At 39.7% G+C, this 23,688-nt stretch overlaps 1 protein-coding gene across 6 annotated transcripts in view; it reads left to right on the top strand.

Moving 5' to 3' along the window:
* The window catches only part of usp32 (ubiquitin specific peptidase 32), a 79,844-nt gene that overhangs the window by 6,522 nt on the left and 49,634 nt on the right, over positions 1-23,688 (top strand). For all 6 annotated transcript variants that reach the window (XM_034231622.1, XM_034231619.1, XM_034231621.1 and 3 more), the window contains exons 2-5: positions 8,216-8,343; positions 18,265-18,370; positions 20,534-20,652; positions 22,729-22,888. In XM_034231622.1, the coding sequence (XP_034087513.1) occupies positions 8,216-8,343; positions 18,265-18,370; positions 20,534-20,652; positions 22,729-22,888 (513 nt within the window). The remainder of the gene's footprint in view (positions 1-8,215; positions 8,344-18,264; positions 18,371-20,533; positions 20,653-22,728; positions 22,889-23,688) is intronic.

Below are 23,688 nucleotides of genomic sequence, written 5' to 3'. Positions count from 1 at the left end.
TCACAACCACCAATGGGCTTCTGGTTATTTATGATACCTGTATATGCGCGAGTCAGATGCTTGATCAGAAAGCTGCCACAGTAAATGATTAATGTTTGCAATGTGATTTCTATGAGGATAAACTAGAGTATCTTGCTCTTCATCAAATCCTATTTACATACTGTGTGCGTCACTGATTGTACAGGTGTTAACATTATTATGTTGGTGTGAAGGCTGCAAAGCGCTAGTGAGCACACTCATGAACTGTTCACCAGTTACTGTGCGGAGCGCATAAAGCAGACCCTTCACGCGATAGCGAGGGGTAGAGCGAGGGATCGCAGATGCCGTCGTGCTCGCGGACGGATTACAAAAATTAAACCTAAATGGCTCGCGAATTATACTTTGGCGGCTGTTAATATACCTGGGGGCCCGCCCAAGTAAGTCTATGTGTGGGAAACCCTATCTTACCAGTTTTTATGCAACTCGCAAATATATCTCTCTCTCTCTCTTTTCATCTCTCTCTTCTCTCTCTATCTCTCTTCGCTCTCTCTCTCTCTCTCTTTCTCTCTCTCTCTGTTGGTGCGCAAATGCTTCTTTTTTCAAATGATCCGGTGCTCCTTTTTTTGGCGGGGCATGCACACCAGTTAGTGCAGCCCTGTTTATAATCCTCACATTGAGAAGTTAGGGATGACTATGTTAGGTAATTTAAGGCAGCAATGGCTGCAGGAATCAAGCTTTTTCCAAAGCAAGCCCTTTTACATTTCAATGTTCTGTACCTACGCCTGGGTGGCAGTGGGGCGAGGTACTGATTGACTGGGTGGTGATGTCCAGTTCTATTGTGGTTGCGATGCGTGATATGGCCGTGTTGTTAACCACTGTGAGGTTGGATGTGGGAGTCCAATTATCCTGGCAGCAGTGTAGGTGATGTGTGTGAGTTTGGTCCGCATATTTAAAAAGCAGGAGCGGCAGTACATGAGGATGGGTTCGATAATGCTTTGGTACAGTAGTAGGAGAAGGGGGGGGGGGGGGAAACGTACAGTCCTTTGAGTTTACGGATGACGGATAATCTTTGTTAGCTCCTTTTGAAGATGTCGGTAGTATGTTGGTTGAAATTAAGTTTATTGTCCTGTGTTACTCCAAGGTATTTAAAGCTGTCGACTGTTTCCACTGTTTGGTTTGATAATAATGGGGTGCTGTGTTGTGGGAGACCAAACATGATTTGTTTTGTTTTACTGACATTGAGGTGGAGATGGTTGTCCTCACACCATTTGGTGAAGTGTGTGATGGTGTTTTGGTAATCCAGTCTGGTGTGGTTTTCTGCGAGCAGGGCAAGAATGTCGTCTGAATACTTGAGGTAGATGGTGGTCGGTGACGACTGGTGCAGTCATTTGTGTAGAGTGTGTACAGGAATGGGCTCAGCACACAACCCTGGGGTGCTCCGGTGTTGAGTGCAGGTGATATCGTTTTGCCAACTCGTTTGCTGTAATTAATGCAACTTGTAAGTTAGCATTCAACAGTTTCTATGTGCTGGAGACCCCTACTATATACATTTATATCATAAATCTTTGGTGTACTCAGCATTTATAGGTTCAGTATAGGACTCTATGAGCTGGCAACTAGACTCAATTGTAATACAAACACCGAGCAGTTAGAAAGCATAGCTCATACACTATTATCATGGATATTCTCATGTTTAATTAAGCTATGAAAGATGAGGTTTTTATTGCAGAAAATGTGGCATTAGAGAGGAAGGAGAAGTGCTACTGTCTCTGTTCGGAATTGTCTCTCTCTATAGACGATTTCATGCCCCTTGTCTTGTGAATACCAGCTCCTACCTTACATTACACACAAGGGGTGCTCTGATTTCTGCTGGTGGTGCTTTGGCACTCTGCTGATCCACATGTATGATTGGCTGCCTGTAGGGTTGCTAAAGCCTGTGATTCAGCACTCTGGGAATAATCAGTTCTGCACTCACTGGGTGGCCTTTTCCCCTCGCTCATAGATAAGTTAAACTTGGAATACATATTTTGTACTAGGGCAGCACGATCTAGAAACAGGAACTAATTGTGATTATTTTTACTTATATGATTCGCGATATTGGAGGGATTGAAAATGTTTTTTTCACTTATCATTCAAATATATATAAAATGATTATGAATGTTGTTTTTTTTTAGAGGATCTGTACCAAATAAATATGTTTTGTTTGTTTGAAGAATACACTTTATAGGATATGATATCCTGCAGTGCCACAAAACTTCAATAAAATAAATGGTAAACATATCTCGTATTTGACAAATACTTTGCCTCAGATTATTGCATTGGTCCATATTGCGATTTCAAACTAATTTGATTAATTTTGCAGCACTTTTTGGTATGGTTTAGGACAAAAACTTTCTGTTCTGGGACCAATTTCCTTTGGGTCTCTTAAAGTTAAACAATTACTCACACAGTTACACACAGATAACCTACACTGGCCCAAAAAAGCGTATTGGCATACACAATTATGACAAAAGCCACTGCCAATACAATACATTCCAAAAAAAGGAAAATCTAGAAAACTTGTATCAGTTAATAATTGTTATGCCATCTGGATAGAATTTTACAACCTCTCTACATATCCAGGAAACACTAGGGATGTAACGATATACCGAATATCGCGGTACATTATTTTTTTTAAACCTTTATTTAACCTGGTTGAGATCATCAATCTCTTTTTCAAGAGAGACCTGTCCAACATGGCAGCAAGTAGGTTACAACATGACATAAAACAACAGAACACAAAAGGACATCGTATTTACAGGGCTACATGTACACACCTATACATTGACAAGTACCAACAGTATATTTATATCTCGCCCTGTCAATAAGCCTCACCTTTGGCAAAAACTGTATAGTTTTTGAAGTGGTGGAGAGACAATAATGCACAGTTTGACCCACTGCTGTCACCCATGGCCAAAGCATATCTCTCCGTCCCACTGAGGTGGCGTTAGACTTTTTCGATGTCTGTCATTTTGACAGACAGGATCGTAAAATGTCCGTCATAATCCCTTATTACCCGTCGGGTCTGAACAGTTCACGAGACAGCACGCTCGTGAACTGTCAACGGGGGGGGGCGGTGTTATGCCGTGTGTGCATGCACCTCGCGGGAGCGCACACAGCGTAAAGCAAAACCTCCCAGACATGTATTGATCTGTACGGCAAAGTACGGTTTGGAAATTGGAAACTATATTCCTTTTGGCATAACACCAGAGCCTCGCTGCGGGGGGAACGTTGGCGCTGTTCCGAGTTTGTTCTAATCTGTCAAAAATGACAGACTGCTTTCAGATTTTCCGTCATTGTTAAATAAAATATTCGGTTAACGCGACCACTGCTGTCCCAGCAACATCAGTACCAAGCGAGAGAGTTTTTTTACAGAGCAGGGATATTGTAAATGCCCAAACATCCCAGCTTATAAATACCTGGAAATGTGGACATTCTCATATTCCTAAAAACCTGTCTGATGATGCTGAGTGAGTGACTTAGTGAGTTTGAGTTGAGTTACTTGAAAAACTAAAGTGAAACTTGATTTATTTTATTGCGGGGTTTGATTATTAAATGTCCTTGTTTATTTGTGAGATGCAGTGGCACAAGAAAATGCCTACTTTGTTTGGTAGTACTATAGGTACAAAAACACTGGTTTTCTTGTTCCAGTTTTACTGTCACTTTGTTTTTGACACTTTAAAATATTGCTATCCTACTAAAATGCTGTACAAATCAGATTTATTATTTATTTAATAAAGAAACTTTTCTGAGTAAAACATTTTTTATTGAAACAATTCTTTTTAATTTTGTTTTCCCCCTTTATTATTCAATATCGCGATAAATACCGTACCGTGGACTTGTTATCGCGATATTATCGTACCGTGAGTTTTTGGTATCGTTACCTCCCTAGGAAACACTGAACTTCAAATGCACCTGTAAACCGACAATAATATTCCAGAAGCTGTCTGATACCTAACAATGTAGACAAAGTGACCTCTTTGAATAAACAAACAAAAGCAGTTTACATTATTAGAGTGGATATCATTTATTAGGATCAATAAATCAGTTGCTTTGTGCCTCAGGAAAATGGAAAATTGGAAAATGCTCCTTATTTTTAATGCAGCGCAGTGGGGATTTTTTTACAGCAGCTCCAATAAACAAAAGACTCAACATAGATGTGGCCTTAAATAACTGACATCTTCCGAGAAAAACACCTTATTTTATAATGATGGGACATCTCGGAATGATTCATTGTTATTTTATGAGTTTGTCTCCTCAGTCCTTAAAGGTCACATGTCATGGCCATTTCCACTGATCATAATTCCATTGTTGATGTCTACTAGAATAGATTTATACTGTGCAATTTTCCAAACTCACATTGTTTCGCATACAGCATCTCTGTAAACTACGTGTATTCACTCTCTCCACTAAACGGCTCGTTGCAGCTCTTGCCCCCCCTCCCTGTGAGCCCAGTGTGCTCCGATTGGTCGGGACCAGTCGGGACGTTGTGAATCGCGCTAAGCTCTGTGGAGGTGTGATTTCCTTGTTTAGCGATACACAGCCAAACTCACCCTGAGCACACACAAAGTCACAGCCGAAGTAAAAACAATAAGTGTGGCTTGATATTGAGTAAGAAAAAGGTTGATAAACGCTGTGAGAATGGGTCTGCAGAGAGAATGGTCTGCAGAGAGAATGGGTCTGCAGAGAGAACGGGTCTGCAGAGAGAGAATTTCGCCGCGATCCCAACTGTCTGTTATCAGCCTGCAGCCAGGGAGGAGAAATCAGCAGAGCTGCATGCACTGAGTGTGTGAGGAAGTCCGAGGATTGGTCAATTTGGACCAATCAGCGTGGGCTTAACGTAACGGCTCCGCGGACGTAACGTAACGGCTCCACGGATTGGTCCATTTAGTTCCGGGTACGACATGACATCAGATGTCCCCGAAGAATCAAATGGATGATGACGTTTCACCAACGAGGCGTTTTGGGGAGGTATTTTGTGTGTTAGAGTTTACTCGCTACAGGGTGTACTTTGAGGGTTTTGACTCTGCACACCGTTTACATGCATAAAAACCTTCATAACACACAAGGGGACGGTAATAACCGGAAAAAGCATGACATGTCACCTTTAACTTATTTGAATGAAAATGAAAAACAACTTTATTTCCAAATAGTACCATTACAAATAGTGTTCATTTCAGTTTTGTTCGGGTGGTCTCTATTCCCTCATAATTCCACTACATTAATATATCACCAAATTATCCTCGATACCAAGTTGTGTCAGTCTGCTCCTGCGTTCCTTGGTTTTTGAGTCTTTTTTGAAGATTTTCTTTTTTCTTTTTTTGTCTTTCCCTGTCATTATTTTTCGCTTTGTACCCATTTGGGCAAACACCCCCTTTTCCTAAATTGTTAAATAACCACAAACGGCAGGGAAACAGCTAGGCTTGCTCTGTCCAAACTAGCTAAAACCCTACCATCATCGGTTAGGCTCACCATTTTAACAGGTCACCTTTGTTAAATTGGTAGAAAAACTTAAGTGTTAAAACAACACATGTCATGTCGTCACTTTGAGGTTGCCAGGCAGCCAATGGAAAACTCCATAAAGTCGCTGAAATAGTCCTTCACATAACCCCTGTAAAACCACACATTTGCATTTCTTATGCTCGGTTCATTTGTCATAAAAACATCCCACATACAGCACATTTAGGCAAATAAGAGAACCTGTAGATCTTAAATATAGCCCTTGTGTAAAATAAGTTAACTATCAGATTTTATTTTAAAGGCTGATTTATAATTCCCACCAATTCCCCATAAATAACCAAGCACATCAATTCTGACACCAGAATCCCTGGTATTGTTGTTTACAGCAGTTTCCTTTTGATTTATTCGCATCGTTTGCTTCCTCATATCACATTGTTTGTACTGGTAGGCAGTACATAAGGTAAGGATGACGTGTTTGGTAGAGAAAGAAGAAAAAGACAAGTTGCGGATTTGGTTTTTGAATGAATAAAATTCAGCCAAGGCTGTTCTTAAGGACATTTGCTTTTCCTTTTTGAAGCCAACTAACAGCCAGTCAAGGGAAACTGTATGAGTTGTTAATATTTACTATGGGCATTTTGTTTGACCTTCTCCTGCTTTGTTAAAGTCAGCAGTGAGGGAAGAGACAATTATTTTAATCCAGGTAAAATTAAACCTCTATGTTTTGCCATACACTGCGTGTGTTGGAGGTGTGCATGTCTGTACCAGCAGGGTAGTGTAAACCTACAGTAAGACCAGGATGGACTCTATTGCCCCCTACAGGTTGGTGTCAAAAGAGCCTATAAACCAGGATGTAAACATCTTTAAAATCAAAGACCAATACATTTTTTTCCAATACCTGCTGGGGTGGTCATGGCAGCTTCAGTGGAAGAAAGACTAACTTCAGCCCCACATGAAGTGACTGCTGCCTCTGGCTATTAGACTGTTTTAAACTTCTCCCTCATAGCATAAAGACAGCTTACACCCTAACTGTGCATTTCTGCTCTAAGATCTTATTAATACACCACTGTATAGCTTGTAATATTCTCATTTAACACATGTATTATTATTTATTTTACAATGTACTCCATTTTTTATTAAACATTTTGTTTACCTTTTATTGCACAATTTTACTTTGACTTCATATGGTCATTTTCTAATATTCTTATTCCTTTTTTATTGTATTTTCTAAATCTTTTTATTGCACATTTTTACTTGTTTATGTTTGTATACATACCTTTTATTACATTTAATAAAAATAAAAGTTGTATTCTTAACTTATGCAACTGTCATGGAAACACAATTATTCCCCTGGATGAATAAACTATTCTATAAACATAGTAAATACACTATTTGTACTTATTCCAAAGATTTCAAAGGCGTTTTTCTGTCATATAGCTACAGGGGTTTTGGCTTTAGGAATGTTAAGTCCCAGTAGGATAAACTACTGCTTATTGAAATAAAATATGAATATGTGAACTGTAAACATATGTACTATTAATGCATTAGTTTAATTATAAATCCAGTGTCAATTGTATCAATGTTAAATCATTGGACATATTAACTTATCAAGGGATGGTGGCTGTAGCAGCTGTGTCTCCTCTTCTCTACCGGTGAGTGGTGATGGTCCAGTTGAACAACAGCATGCTGCACACACTGCACAGTGTGGAGCTGTATCCGGAAAACTCCATCAGTGTTTGAACTGGATGTAGTGACGATACAGCAACATGTTTCATTGTATCACACAAAAGCAGGCTTATATTAGCTGCTGGGACTCGTTGCATCCCAGCACTGTGACATGGCTTTGACCTGAAGTGGAAGCCTTTAGCAGAGGGCAGCAGAGGACAATAGAGTGTGTGTGTCGTATCAAGTGAAGCTAGCTCTGCACAAATACCAGGGTCCGTACGGTCATTAAAAACCTGGAAAAGTCATGGAAATTCAAAATGCAAATTCCAGGCCCTGGAAAAGTTATGGAAAACAATATTTTTCCCAAAGTTTTGGAAAAGTCATGGAAATATAACTAAAGTTGCATCAAATATAATTTATATGTTATCTAATTGGCCTAAATAGTAATACTATAATGATATTAAATACTGTATCGTAATTAAACGTAAAATGGCAACTGTTGCAGTATTTCGCTGGTCAGAGATGTTTACAATCACGCCCTCTAGTCTACAATTCTTGCATTGATGCATTTGACTTGGAGTTACTGTACTGTATTGTTGTGGTTGTCTTTGCCCCCGTGTGTGTGTAAGCGTATACAATGTAAGATGTGAGTATGTGTACCAGACTGTCAAGTAAACTGTTACAGTGTTGTTCCCGCAAATACCCTGGTCTAGGCAGCTTGTCCATTTTAGGCGGCAATCTATCCGATTTTCTTTTTTAGGCTGTTTCACCCAAACATCAAGATCAGATCATTCTTCCCTCTTTCCCTGGTCAAATGCAGTGTTGAATATAGTCAGGATCGAAAACATAGAAAGTTACACTCATCATTGATCATTCGAACTCCACATCAAATTGTATCTCTTGATAGAATGTTCTGGTAACTCAGGATAATCTAAATCTATAATCTAACATTGCTAAAGTTCAACAACTAGTATGGATTATTATATACTCTTGTTTTGGTTTTTGCTGTTATTACTGCAGGCCCTTTTAGAGTTTGATTTGAATGACATTTCTTGTCCTTTCTTTTTCTCTCCAGTCACTGATGTGGAATTGAAGCGGCTGAAAGATGCCTTCAAAAGAACCAGCGGCATCACCTATTACATGACCCAGCAGTGCTTCTACAGGGAAGTGCTGGGAGATGGAGTTCCCCATAAAGTTGCAGAGGTAAGAGTAATGTCGCACCATGGATCATTTACAATGATGGCTATAGTTACTGTGAAATGGTGGCTGGTGGCAAGGTGACCACCAAAATAGCCTAGTTAACGTCCGTAGAGCATCTAGTGTTCACTGAGATATAGATGGCTGATCTGGTGTAGAAAGATGAGAGATGATATCTGAATCAAAATAAAATAGATTTAAACATATAAATCCTAAAAAGGTACACATTGTACTATAATATATAACTTATACAACATATTATGTTCATCTTCACCTTCATATTTGCATGTTGTGCCTCTACTGCAGGGGTGGGGAACCTTTTTCCTCAAGGGCCCATTTCAATTTTTACAATATCCTCAGAGGGCCGTACAAATTATTGACCTCTGCTTAAAAAACTAAAATCACAGCCCATTCATTTCATTCTGTGCAAAGAAAAAGCAACCTCTTAATCCAGATATCTCACTATGACTCGCGCATGCATGCACGTGCACGGTGTGGCGTGACCACCAAAACAGAAAGATATGGACACAAGATGTGTGCAAATGTATTTAGTTTCCTATCCATGTGAACATGTTTTAGGTGGGGGTGGACCTCACCTCCTCTAGGGGGGTCCGGGGGGCATGCTCCCGGGAAGATTTTTTTTTAAATGTTGAAGTTAAAAGCATCAATCTGGTGCACTTTGAGAGCAACATTAAGAGATCTATGGAAACATCTCTCAACATCCATATGAAACAGAACTGGAAGCAGATTTATTTTTCTTTATGAATATTTGACAAATCACTCTCCTTTCAAACTGTATTCTTCTTTATTAATAACAACTTTTTTTTACTGTCATATAGTATTTTATACCTGTTTACTTTATTCTCTTATTTTTGTATAACTATAATGATCATATAAAGATGTGCCTTTACCTCACTGGTTGGAGAAAAAGCTTCTTATATTCGTTAGCATAGCTAGCTAACCAGATGCTAATAACAAAAAAGTTATTGACTGTAGATCAGTATGACAAATGAACAGATCGCCACTGGGCTTACAACTAAGACACAGCCACGCAGAAACTGCGGCATGTGTACGGCTCCTGTAATGGCAAACTTTGTATATATGTAGTTTAAGGTTTCTTATAGTGCAGACTTTATATTTTACCTTACATGGACACATCAATTGCAGTTCCTAGAATGATGTGTTTTGCTTGTAACCTCTGTTAGCACTTTCAGCAGTTCCTATAATAATGTATTTCAGCTTATAACCTCTGTCAGCATTTTCCCAACAGTGTCTGTAATGATGTATTGACACTCATGACCTTTAAAAATGTCGAAGTAAGGTCTGGGTGATGTGTTTTAGTTCATGTCCTTTGCCTCCCTGGAAAGTGACCATTTAAGGTCATCTAAGGTCTGAACTTGATGAGGGGGCTGGGTACCAAGCGCAGGGGCAATGGGCAAGTTCCTGTTTAGTTTCCCTGTCTTATAATCAAGTTCCCCCATTTCTTAGCCCTCCATCTGTTGCTGACAAGTTTCCTCACTTCCCTCTTGCTGAACGGGCCCCTGGTTCAATCTATTAGTGATTGACAGTTTCAGTTCCTTTGGAAGCTTATCTCTCCTGCCAGGGCCCCTCCTAATGAGTGAGCGGGATGTTGTTGAACTGACCAAAAATCCTATATAACCTGTATGCATTTTCTACTCTGCGCGCACTCTCTCAGGATACCTTGTGTTCTGTGAGACCTGTGTCTTTGAGGCCTCAAATAAATAACCCGAAGACAACTCTGTCTGTTTCATCACCATTTATTGTTTGATATTTCTGACTTGTGTATCTCCACAGTATTGACTAGGTCTAAAGATTTCCATAACACTCCTTATCGGTACTGCAATATCTGAAGTGCTGGAGCGGCGTTCTGGTGCTCCCCGTCAGAACTGCACCCCTGTCAGTCGAGACATATACCACGTGATGACACGTTAGGCTCGTGTTGTGTTCAAGGACCCTGACCTTGGCCAGGAAAAACAGGCACTCGCTTGTTTAATTTTTTTGCGGTCTAGATTTCTTAATTTTTTTTCTTTTTTGCGTGTGTTTTATAAATTACTTCGAGGGCCGTACCAAATTGTCTCGCGGGCCGTATACGGACCGGGGGCCGGAGGTTCCCCACCCCTGCTCTACTGGGACATGTCTCCATGCTTTAATGTTCAAAAAGCTCTTTCTTGTTCTCATACTGCCTGTACTGCAGCACCTCTTTTCACCCTCTGTCTGAAACCAGAGCCCAGTCTGCTCTGATTGGTTTGTTGGCCAGCTCTGTTGTGATTGATCAACAGCTTAGAGATGTCCATCCTCTGATCACGTACAATGGAATGTTGGAGAGATAGCCAAAAGAATAGCAAGTGTTACTTAGTGGTGTCACCATGTTCCAGAGTAAACAAAGGAGTGTTTGGGGGAGAAACTCCCCTCTGGAGGGATCATTGGGATGTTTGTCTTTGCAGCCCATTTACATGCACAAAAACCTATTACCAACACACTTAAAGCAGGGGTTGACCCACACTTTTTGGGCTGGTGAGCTACTTTTGAAATGACCAGCTCACCGAGGTCTACCAACCAAAATAAAATCCCAAATTGCAAGGGTTGCTGAATAACACCTTTATTTATACATGGGATAACTACAATAGGGCTGCAACAAACGACTAATTTGATAATCGATTAATCTATCGAATTAATGAAACGACTAATCGACTATACAGACTATTACTGTATGCCTTGCACAATTTCTCAAACCCTCTTGTTTAGCCATCAACTTTTAGATTTAGCTTGAGGTTGTTTTAGGCATGTGGAAACTAACAAGACAATAAAGATGAATACTTGATTCAAAAATACATATATTATTAAATTAACAAATTGTTTACAAAATTAACATTGCTTTTTATTTAAATAAAATAAATAATATTTCGCATCAAAAGAAACAACAATGTTTTAACAAATCCTATTAAATAATCTGATGACAGAACTGTGAACAGAATAGCTGAAACTTTAACAAAATAAAGAGTAACTCAGTTTCCTCTAATCATTAACCCATGTTTGAATCATTGAGTTAACTCCGTGTGGTGCTGCTAGCATACATAACACCTGACGTGGAAACGTTACTCGTGATGGAGCTACAGAGCTGCTAGAAAGACAGTTGAACCCGGTGCATTCCTCCGTCTGAATGTGGAGCGCTTTTGATAAATGTTTCGACACATTGCTCGTGTTCCCGCCCTCACATGCTGAACTCTCTTGGCAAGGAGCATTGTCCTCCTCAAGACGGGTAACATGTAACCACACCTTGGAGCGCTTCTCTCCGCCATCCCCCTCCGTGTGTTTGCTGCATGTAGCAGCCGCGTGTGTGTAAACTGCCCCGCCCCCTCGCGCACAGACGGGGGAGAGAGATCTCGTCTGGATTGGAAAGGTCGAAAATACACCGACCATAGACGCATTTGTTTGTCTTTTTGCATGTTAGAAACGAGTTGGCGACACTAAAGACTGCGAGATAATGTTTGTGTAGCAATAATACATGACCTTTCTCTTTCTCAACTCGCTACTCGGAGGGAAGTCGCTGTCATATGCCTTGTGAACACTCGATAATATGCCTCTCCACGTTACCTTTCTTTGGCAGAGCGACGCTTGCTTTACAAATAACCTTTGAATGTGACATCACAAAACAATATTCTTCCTCCCATTCTGGGTGGAAGTGGTTTGTCTTTAGCTTTTTGCTCGGTCCCGCACTCATTTGGTTGTTTGTCTCTGTTAGTCTCTTAACTTAATTTGAGTTTTTCCCGGCACTTGACTGATTTTGTATCGCTTTGCATTCTGGGTTAACAGACTGGAAAGCGATAGGTCGCTTTTTCTGTCAATCAAGTAAACTCCTGAATTAAGTGGCAGGGAGGCCAAGGGAGGCGGGATCAAAACCTGTTTAGTCTGTTTTAACCGAACAGGATTTTTTTCTTTAAGAATGACTCGCGATCTACCAGCTTTGCGGTCGCCCGCGGTCGACGTACTGGGCACCTCTGCACTAAAGGAAAGGGAAACCTCTTTAAGTTCATAAGCCGCTTTCACACCGCAGGACTTGCCGTACTTTAGTGCCGGCACTAAAGTACCACGGCACTGAATCCGCCAGGGGGCTAGTGCCAATCGCATTCACACCGCAGTACTTTCCCTGAGGCAAGATTACGCTGACGTCACTTCGTCTTCTTCTTCTCTGGGTTTACTGGCAAGCCGCAAAACCACTTCACGGCAGGTACCAAAAAAAACGAGAGAAGAAGAACTACACGGGGGAGGGGGTATAAAGCCCACCCGCTGTATGAGGCATTTGTTTACTTTCCGACCTCAGACATGATGGAGTTCATAAGGGTAATTTACAAATAAAATACCCCATTATAACAATGGACTTTATCTTTATGTATTTATTATATATTACCCCCTCAGGCTGATTTTGGAAAAGGACATTAACCCTTGTTTGGTGTTTTTCCCTTATTTATCTAAAACAAATGACATGATAAATTACTTGTGTTTATGTGTGTAAGACTTGTGTTTCTGCCCCTGCCATTGCTGCACAAGGTTGCAACATTGTAGATAAATTCAACCACCAACACCTGTCTGCTCTCACATTCTTCCATTCTGCAAATTTGGGGTGGGACACAATAAATAAAGCTTCGCCAGTTTGTTTTGTTTTATTGCACAGTCAAGACATAACAATAACGGCATCACGCTGTTCCAGGTGTGTAAATTGACGTAAATTGAAGTTAAATAAAAGTGTGAAATGTAAAATAAAGTGTAAGTAGTTTCAAAACAATGTAACAGTGGCAATATATATAGCAGCAGACACACCTTAGTGCAAGTTAGGTGTCAGTATTAAAAACAGTGGCAATATAATATATATATATATATATATATAATAACAATAGAACATCGTTACCACTCTTATTATTGTGGTCTTTAATTTTTTTATAGTTCTTTATTTTACCCGGCAATCCGTGTTCACTGTGCACGATTCCCAGCTCAAGTAGCTTTTGCGAACATCGCTCAAAACATTTGGAGTTGGGAACTGCTTTCTGTAGAAGCTGCTGCATCCCGTCCTCGGAGTAAATTGCCAGAAGCGCCGACACTTCCTCTTCATTCCACCGCTCCGGTGTTGTAGTACGTGTGGTCATAACTGCTTTAAAGTACAAAAAAACTACTCGCTCAGGTGTGGATGTGGTTTTGTAGCGAGGAAAAAAATGGCTGCCTAACAAAAATAATTCAGAGTCTAACGGGGCGTGGTTTGAAATTCGCCCAGCCAATAGAAATAGAATAGAAATTGGCACTCTTTTATCACCAGGTTCGTACCACCTCTCTAGCAGGGACTGAAAATGGCCAAAAGAGTTCCCGGCACTGAGTAGTCCCGGCGGTGTGAACGCGACATTATTGGTACTAACGGAACTAAAGAACCAGGGAAAGTCCTGCGGTGTGAATGCGGCTATAGAAATTGAAAAGGACCTTGGTGGTTTACTTGAGTTTGTTGTGGGATGTACAGATCAATGCAGGCCCTTGATAGCATTACAGCTAGAGGCTCTCTGGCAAAGGGGATATTGACAAGGAGGTAGCTGGAGCCCAGTGTCCTCCTCCCTAAATGAAATGCCACACGCCCCAGAGAAGGGATCCAGCCCAGTACTATTTCTTAGCTGCAATCCTTCTTCTAAACGTCTTACCCAGCATAAAGTCCACCCCTACATACCACCAGAGGGTTTATAGGTCCCATGAAGGCATAATTACTTCCTTAATGTTATGTATTTCCTGTTTAAAGACAATGATGAGGCCCTACATTAGACAGCACAAATCAATCTTCATTTACAATCAGTTTATGTTATCACCAACACAGAAGCAGTCATAAAGAGGGTGAATTTGACAAAGAGTGCATTGGTTCAGAACTGCTGGCAATATGAATGCTGTATAAACAGTTGATTTACCATTGAACACTACATCATGTGTCGCCTTTCTTCTTTCTCCCAGCATCTCTGCTTCCTCTTTTCTTTGTCACCATGGCAGCAGTTTCCTGCGGTGACAGCGGTGCAGATCTAAGGTTACTGCTGGTCTCTTCAAACAGTAACATGGCTGCTGCCTAATCTCACAGTTCAGAGGAAAATCCAGAGCCTAATCAGTCAGTCAGGAACCAGAAATATTCTTTTTGATATTCAGTCATTTAAAGTCTAGCTTGCGTTTGAACAAATTCTTCTTTTGAACATTTGATTGCACGCTCGTTCTCTCTCCCTGCATCGATGGTAAATCGTGATAGACTCTCCTCAGTGAGTTGCATGATGGCGGAACATTTCATTCTAATATAGAATATGCTGTATGCATCAGCAGCAAGCAGAAGCACACTTCCTACAGCCTTAATAATAACTGAAAAGTATGATTAACTCAGAACTGATGCTGGGATTATTTTAATAGGATATGTACATTTCGGTTAATTGGTTAACCGTTTTTGGGGGTGGAATATTCTAATATACCTTGCTTTCAAATTCCCATCCCTAGTATAAATACAAGTTTATTAGATAGTTGAAGCAATAAAAACATTGTTCCTGCCTTGAAGAAGTGTGACAGACTGTAGCCTAATTCATGGTGTGAATATGTTTTTTTATCTTTGACATTTTGATAGAAGTCATGCTGCCATATCACAAACACAATGTCAGACAGACTGACAAGAGTAACAGAATACAAAAAATACTTTAATAATCCCAGGGGGATATTGGTTTTCGTAACAGTTGATCGATTTTAGAATCAATTAAAAATAAAATGTAATATATCATATAATAAAATAAGTAAGAATGTGCAAAAAGGATAAAATAAGACATGAAATAAGTATTCAAGTATTTCACTTATTTGTAGCTCCATCAAATTGGGGAAAAGTGGTAAACATGAGGCCTCCCCTGAGTGGTAAATGTCCACGTCCGTTTTACTCCATGTATCCAGTTTGTAACACTTATTTAAATCATAAATGTTTTCTTCATGACCATTATCCCCTCATGACATCATCAGGGATTATTCTCTCACTCTTGACGTGGAAAATACTACTTTTAATGACAAGAAAGTAGGTTTTTTTTATTCAGTGGATTTCCCCCTATCTCCACCATTTACTCATATCTGTTTTGCATACTTGATCAAGCATGTGTCACATTGGATTACAGGATGTTGTCAGGTTCAGGGGCATTTCCATGTATGGTTCTTGATGTGTTTGTAATAATTCGGTATAAACTAAGGACAATGGGATTTTGCAAAAACAATTTTTCTAAAGAAAAGGTGTTCTGTAAAGAGACACAAGTATCAGTTAGTCATTGATTGATTGGTGAATTGGTTGAAATAAGGTAGATATAGGTGATAATAATGCAGCAGATAGGGTGAGTTTGGTGTTAGAACTTGCATAGTATGCAGTGTTTCCCACAGATATGAAATATACTTGGGCGGGTGGTGGCAAGGAGGGGGGGGGGGGGGTGCGCGAAAAAAAAAAAAAAAGTTTTAACAACATTATTTATTGACTTTTCATTCCGGTATAATCATTTTGCGCAAAGATGGCACTGTTTGTCAGAGCACTTCATCCTTCTGGGATTTCATGAAGAACAGCTCCAACGCCTGTGTGTATGGGAATGCCTCTGGTGCTGGTCCATTAACTGCCAGTGTTTCCCACAGATCTGAAATATACTTTGGGGGGTGGTGGTAGCGGGGGGGGGTTGAGGGTGACGTGCAACAACATTAACCTTTCTGTTGGTCGCTTGTTAGCAGACCCTTCACGCGATGGCAGAGCGAACAGGTACAGGCAGGGTCCATAATGATAGCCCTATAGTTTAAATCTACTACCCACACATGAACATATGGAAATGGGCTACTATTTTAAAAAATGTATGTATTTATTAATGTATTTAGGAACCTATCCATGTGATTTTTAGTGGGGGTCGACCTCAAATCCTCTAGGGGGGTCCAGGGGCATGCCCCCCCCGGTAAGATTTTATTTTTTATTTTGGAGTTAAATGCATCAATCTGGTGCATTTTGAGGGGAAAATAAAGAGACTAGATCTATGGAAACACCTATATTTAACAGAACTGTATACATTTCAATAATCATAAAATCAAGGCCATAACCAACAACATCCCATTTCCAATATGAAAAAAACACTGAAACTTGTTAATTTATTTTTGGTTCATTTATAGTTGTGAGTGTGTCTGTGCTCCTGAATCAGCCTCTCCTGTCTCCCTCCTCTCCCCCCCTCCTCTTTGAGGCAGCAGCAAAGACTAGTTTTCTCTCAACAAGTTTTAATAGTGTATCTTACCTTTTTTCACCTAGTTAACTTTTTATTTATTTATTCATGCATATTTTACAAATCACATTACATTTCATTTTGCTGACGCTTTTATCCAAAGCGACTTATAATGACCGATTACAGGGACATTCTCCCTGGAGTAACTAAGGGCTAAGTGCCTTACTCAAGGGCACACTATTGGTGGTGTTCCTGGCGGGATTTGAACTCACAGCCTTCCGATCTTCAGCCCACCTCACTCTCCATTAGACCAATCACTACCCTCTCAAATGGAAATATGTGTTTACATAAATGGTGACCTCACCGTTTGAGACCCACTGAGAACTTAGACTAAGTTAACTATCTAAACACTCAGAGAGTCCTTTACCTCACCTGAGCTGAGGTTATCCCGAGCTTGAATGACACACAGAGACCAATCAAGGGCTTTGATTTATGATCTGTATGACAGTGGCCATGTCGGCAGGCCACATCATGTGGACAGCCAGTCACCCTGTGTGAGGCAGGCCACTTAACAGGCCAGAAGGAGGCGAGATCAGAGCAAGGGAGCGAGGGATCATTGTCTACAAGTTAATCGATCGCAGATGGCGTCGTGGTCACGGACGAATAAAAAAAAAAAAAACATTAAAAAAAAAAAAAAAAACTAAATGGGTCGCGAAATATACTTGGGCGGCCGTTAATATACCTGGGCGGGCCGCCCAGGTATAGTCTATGTGTGGGAAACCCTGGTATGACACACTATGACTACCCTCTTTTTAAAGCACATGTGGTTGCTGCTGAGTGTGTGACCCAGTGACACGGACACACTTCATTAGCTCAATGACTGCACAGTCATCTCTCCACAACGTAAATACCAGTGAACTTCATCGACTGCACACACTGCTCTGTAATCTGCTCCGAGTACATGTGGCATAATGACAACAACACCCTCTGGAATTCAAATCTGTTAGAAATAATTGTATACTGATGAGGAGCGAAATTAGGAAGACAAATATATATTTTGTAGTTTTTAGCACTACGAACACTGGCCCAGAAGCAACCTGAAATTAGAATTTAAAGGTAGGGTAGGTAAGAATGGAGAAACCAGCTCGAGTGCGCTAGAATTTGAAAATACGCAGCCGATGAAAATCTGCCCCTTCCTTCAGACTTCCTTACAGAGCCCCTCCTCCAACACACACACGAACGCGCACATGACCAATGAGGGCACGAGGTGGAAGGCTGACAGGCAGGTAGGCCATCCAGTTACTTTAGCCGGCTCAGATGATTGGTCTTGCTTTTTACAGCGCCACAGCTTCCACAGATGACATTTTTTTATGGATTTATTGTCAAAGCATTTCATATATTCATTGCTATCGGGATGTTAAGAGCATTCCATGGAATATAACAAGTGTATCTGAAGTGAATTACCTACCCCACCTTTAAGGATGACTTTAAATGTACATAACACTCCTAATGTTGGAAACATTTTAAAACATGTTTTTATATTTTGATATTGGCCTGTTGAAAATCCTTATATATGTAAATTTAATGAAGTGGAAATGAGAAAATGCTTTGATCAGCTGATCTGTTCTGGGCCATGCATTTCCCTGCTGACGTTGTGAACATGACCACGTTGTTGTTTGTGTTTTAGGTGATTTACTCCTCGTTTGGAGGCTCGTCTAAAGGGCTGCACTTCAACAATCTGATCGTTGGTCTGGTGCTTCTGACCAGAGGACGAGATGAGGAGAAGGCCAAGTGTAAGTCCTTTCTGATGAATAAAAGAATGTTTTTCTTTGATCTCTGACATTTCAAATATGTCAAAGTGTATAGATGTTTTCATCCAACAACAATCAAAACATTTTGTGAAAATAGAATCTGACAGGTATGGTGGCCAACCTGTGCAAACGCGCTACAGAAAAAAAAAACACTTCCATAAGAAGAAACGCTCTGCAATTCCAAAAACGATGCAAATATAAAAACACAAATGTGCAAATGAAGAAACCTCTTCAACAACTTCACTTAACACGTGCCGCTTTTGGAAAACAATCACCAACTTGACGAAACATGTGCAACGTTTACTAAAAGTGCTGCATAAACTAAACGCTGAAAGAAGCTCGAAAACATTATGGAAACAGTGACACTAAAAAGTGATGCATGCGCTTGTTGACCTTCGGGGATATAACTGCAACTGTTGGTAGAAATAGTCGGTTTCATAATTGGAAGTGATTTGTCAGTATTTCTGAAATGACTAGGTTAGCTACGTTAGCTAGCTAGCTAGCTTTCAGTAGATCTGCAATAATATCGGAAAGAAACTTTCAATCATATTGTTAAAATAAGCCAATAAAATGTACACTTTATGTACATGTCCAACATGTTGGCCAAATGTATCAACCCCAAACGTCAACAAGCGCTGCAGTTCCAAAACACAACTTACTCATGAACTGCAGGAGAACTGGTTTACAGTAAGATTTTTTTTTTCTTACGCGGTAAGCGACAAGCCTTTAGCAGCAATTTGGGGTTAGGTATCTTGCCCGAGGATACTTTAACATGTTGACTATTATTAGGATATTCCTTGTCCTCGCGTCCAGGAGAGAAACTTAAAATAAGGAGAAGGTTCAAATGGGTACTTTAATTAAGTAACGTGGTAATAGAACAAGCAGAAGGTGAAGAAGAGACAAATGCCGGTGTTGTCTCGGTGGCAGCTGCGAGGGAAGAAGGGCAGAGCTGTGCTCAGCAGCCTCCTTATATCCTCTCGTGCTGTGTGAAAGGGGGGGCCCCCGCCTTAGTCTTCAATGTCCGACATCGCGTCAAACAGAGGATTTCGACATTTTACATTCATTGCTTACATCCACACGCCTTTTCTCCTCCTTATCTCTTTCATAACTTTTTATTTAATACATTATAACGGCTTTAAATAGTTACTTTAATAATACTGGAAGTACTTTACGGCAGTTATCATTTACGGTAGCCCCGGATGTCGTCATGAAGGATTTTCACAATAAAAGCTTGGCATTAAGATTGTGCGAGAACTTCCGTTTTTTTTCAGAATAAAATAACTTTTAAGCTGACGGTACGTCCAAACCAAGTCATGCCATAAAACATTGATTTGAATTTCTAACACTATATATTGTGGTTAGAAAAGGTTGTCAAATAAACTGCTGTTCCACTGGAGCCACGTTTTATTGCAGTTTGAATAGAGAGTTAGGAAGTACTTTCACCCGCTGTTATAGTCCCTAATTAATGATAACCTCAATGATCCCCAATTTAAAAACGGAAGAGTCTTGGATAGTTGTATGATGTCTTTTAAATATTTCAATTCATGTCATTTCAGCAAATCAGAGCTGCAGTCAATTCATACACTTTGATGTTCAAAGTCGTCCCACAATTTGTCTTAATAGATTTATTATTAGATTTCTAGAAAATATGCACTCCATATCTCTTTCTCTCAGATTAAGATTCAAAAAGCTTTATTTTTTATTTATTAAAATTACAAATACAACCAGCATCCTTGCTTAAGCATATCATTTGGAAAATCTTGTGTTTTAATGCATTTCGAACAAAAAAAGCAGTATTACCGTGTGTTTTTCACAGGGAAAACATTGTACTTTTGAAAATGACCAAGAAAATCGAACTAAAAACATAAATTTCAGCAACTTTCCTTAAACCTACCCCGCTTTCCAAAAAAAGAACAGCAGGAATAATTGATTATTGTGCAGTACAACTGATAATATATACATACATGAAAAATGTGAGATCTTCCCCTCTCCCTCTTTCCTCTCCCAATGGCTGTGGTTCATGTGTTGCAGTGGGCTCATCCATCAGGACTTACTGCTGCTACTGGCAAGAAGCCTGACTTCCTGCGATAAAGCTGAACTTGCCTTTTTGACACTGTGTGTGTGTGTTGGTGTGTGTGTTCACAGACCTCTTCAGCCTGTTTGCCAGTGATCTGGGTGGATATGCTGCCAGGGAAGATATAGAAGCAGTCCTGCAGGTCCTGGATGGAGAAATCCCAACCTCCCTCAAGAAGTGTTTCAGTGAGGTAGGCCAATATAGCAGCCTGTCCATCACCAAACGGATATGAATAATTATAGTGGAATAGAAGCAGTCGCAATATGTTTTATTTTAAAGTTATAAATCCAAACAAAATGAGAATTAATTCACAAAAACAAGTAGGAACACACATTTCCCAAAAATGTTTTGTCTCGGAACATTTACATTTTGTGAAATATATGTCCGTAATAAGGAGTTTATTTCTGGGGCACAATACAGTTGTCTTGCTATAGTTAGAACTTTATTATTTATTTTGATTTGATTTTGTTATTTATTTATACATTCATTTTATAAATGTTGTTAATACTTAAATCATTTCCCGTCATCTGTAGCCTTGTAAAAGTGTTTTTCAGTGCACAAATATTCCATTTGAGCCAATTCGAATGGTGTCTATGAAAGTAACCAACTTTTCACTTGATTAATTATCTCAGAAATCCTTTTCCTGACAAGTTTATGCTCTTCATTTCTCAAACATCTGCCTTCTACTACAACTTCTAACAATAGATAGTGTTTAGAGTCGGCGAGGTCCTGATAATTTATTCCGGTAAATTACTCTGACCTACTAATTGACCTGACCGAAGTTATTGAGTCTATGTAAGTTTACTGCTTGGCTCAGATCCATCAACGTCAGCAAGATCTCACCTCTATTAACCCCCCGAAGAACCAGGTTAAATTAACTGCTGTTTCTATTCAGACAACTCTTTTTTAATCTGTTTAAGGGATCCCGAAGGATTTTGATATCAGTAAATGGAGTGTGTTCCTACCTAAGTGTGAGTGTGGCAGGGTGCAGTCTTACCTTTTAAGCAGGAGAGGAGAGCACAGATTTTCTTTTTAGTTGTCCCAATCCAACAGGTGAGATCAGTTTATTTGAAGAAAAATAGGTCCAAAACTAATACAGGGTTTTTACCTTTTAACACATTATAATCATATGCAACATATCATGCTGGGGTTATATTTTTATTTAAAACCTTAATTCATATTTCTCATCTATCCAAGATCTAAATAAAGCCATTAGTTATAAAATTCCTGTACGTCCTTATAACGCCTTCCAGGATAGCCTAAATAAAGCTTATTAGGTCTAAGATTCCCGTACGTACTAATAACGCCTTCCAGGATAGATCTAAATAAAGCTATTAGTTCTAAGATTCCTGTACGTACTAATAACGCCTTCCAGGATAGATCTAAATAAAGCTATTAGTTCTAAGATTCCTGTACGTACTAATAACGCCTTCCAGGATAGCCTAAATAAAGCTATTAGGTCTAAGATTCCCGTACGTCCTATTTACGCCTTCCAGGATAACCTTACCGAGAACCATTTTACCCAGCTCTGAAGTACAGAGCCTACCGGGAGAGAGTATACCAGGGGTTTCCCCCCCTCTCTCGCGCTCTCTCAAAAAACCAGTCTCTTTATGCTAAAAAAAAACGGATCGAAACCCCAAAAAACACCTCCTCTATCCCCAACCAACATCTTCTATTGGCTATGGCCTAAGACACACCTTCCCATGTTTGTGTAAAAAGGACATGACCCCTGTAGGACTTGACATTTTTGAGGCCTCAATGTGTTTCTCGTTTAAGGCAGGAGCCCCCCTCCCTGTGATCTGCTGTGAGAAAAAAGGGGAAGAAACTGCCCTCTTCCTTATCAGTGACACCCATACATCATAGACCTTACACACTCAACCTAAACAAACCACTTTGTTTTGTTTATGCTGTAAATATAGAAAAACCTAAAATATGAAGCATTCTCATTATGGGTTCATACAAGAATATAATTGATCATATATGATTTATAATTAACTTTTGTTTTAAGTATTCACTTCGTATATGATTTATAATTAACTTTCGTTTTAAGTATTCACTTCATATGAAGCTCTCAACAATAGATACAAATCTCATACCTGGTCCCATCAACATTAAAAAGCCTGTTTCAAATGCAACAAGATTTCAGACAGGAACACATATAGAAGGTCGCATATTGATACAGACTTTTGACAATGGAATGGTCAAGTGTGTCATCTTTTGCTTTTGACACACCAACAGATGAATTGTGTGTGTTGTGTTGTGGCAGGGTGACAAGGTGAACTATGAGCACTTCAGGTTCTGGCTCCTGCAGAACAAGGAGGCCTTCACTTTATCCAGATGGCTCCTGTCCGGAGGAGTGTGTGTCACGCTCACAGACGACAGCGACACCCCCACCTTCTACCAGACCCTGGCCGGAGTCACACACTGTAAGTCCAAAAAACACTCTGAATCAGTGTGTTACATTGCATCTCCATATAAGGCCAAGGGGATTTAGTGTCAAATGTACCTATGCTATTCCATATAAATACAAAATGGAAATTCAGAAAATGGACAGTCACTGATAAACGCTTGGCATACCTGTTATTAGGCTGTACGATTTGTTAAACAAGAACATATCGTCATTATTTTGACCGGTATGGCAGTTGTGCTATGATTTTAAATATAAAAAGGATTGAATGATTTTATATCATAACTAGCATTAGCATTTACAAAACACATATTATTTGTCACATGTTTACCCTTTAACAATTATTGTGCTTCATGTAATTTGAATACTGCACTAGTCCATATTGCGATTTTGATACAATTGTAAATATTGTACAGCCCTACCTGTAATTAATGTTACAAATAATAATTGTGAACCTATCCTGTAATCGAAGTCAACAAAACCCAACATTTTTTGCAGTTCAAATGATTTGCAGTTGCTTTTAGTGATACATATCTGCAATAGTGTTGAGTCTTGTTTAGTAGCTTAAACAAAGTATGTACCGTATGTATTAATAATTATAGACAGCAGTAGCTTGTGAAACTAAGAGCAGAATGGTGATGGCTCTGTTGTTATACTGGGGGAATTATTGCTGTGGAAATGCACATGTTATTGAGTTATTCTGATTGGTTCCACACATTGAGATAGAGGTTTTAAACTTGGGAAAAAGAGAGCACTATTGTCAGATACTTGCTATTAGCAGATGTGAATGACCAAATAGGTATATTGGGAGATCAAAGG

Source organism: Gymnodraco acuticeps, unplaced genomic scaffold (assembly GCF_902827175.1).
Source record: "Gymnodraco acuticeps unplaced genomic scaffold, fGymAcu1.1, whole genome shotgun sequence".
In the NCBI taxonomy this organism is placed as follows: Eukaryota; Metazoa; Chordata; class Actinopteri; order Perciformes; family Bathydraconidae; genus Gymnodraco; species Gymnodraco acuticeps.
The sequence above is the reverse complement of the archived record's forward strand: the minus strand, read 5'-3'. Positions and strand labels throughout refer to the sequence as shown.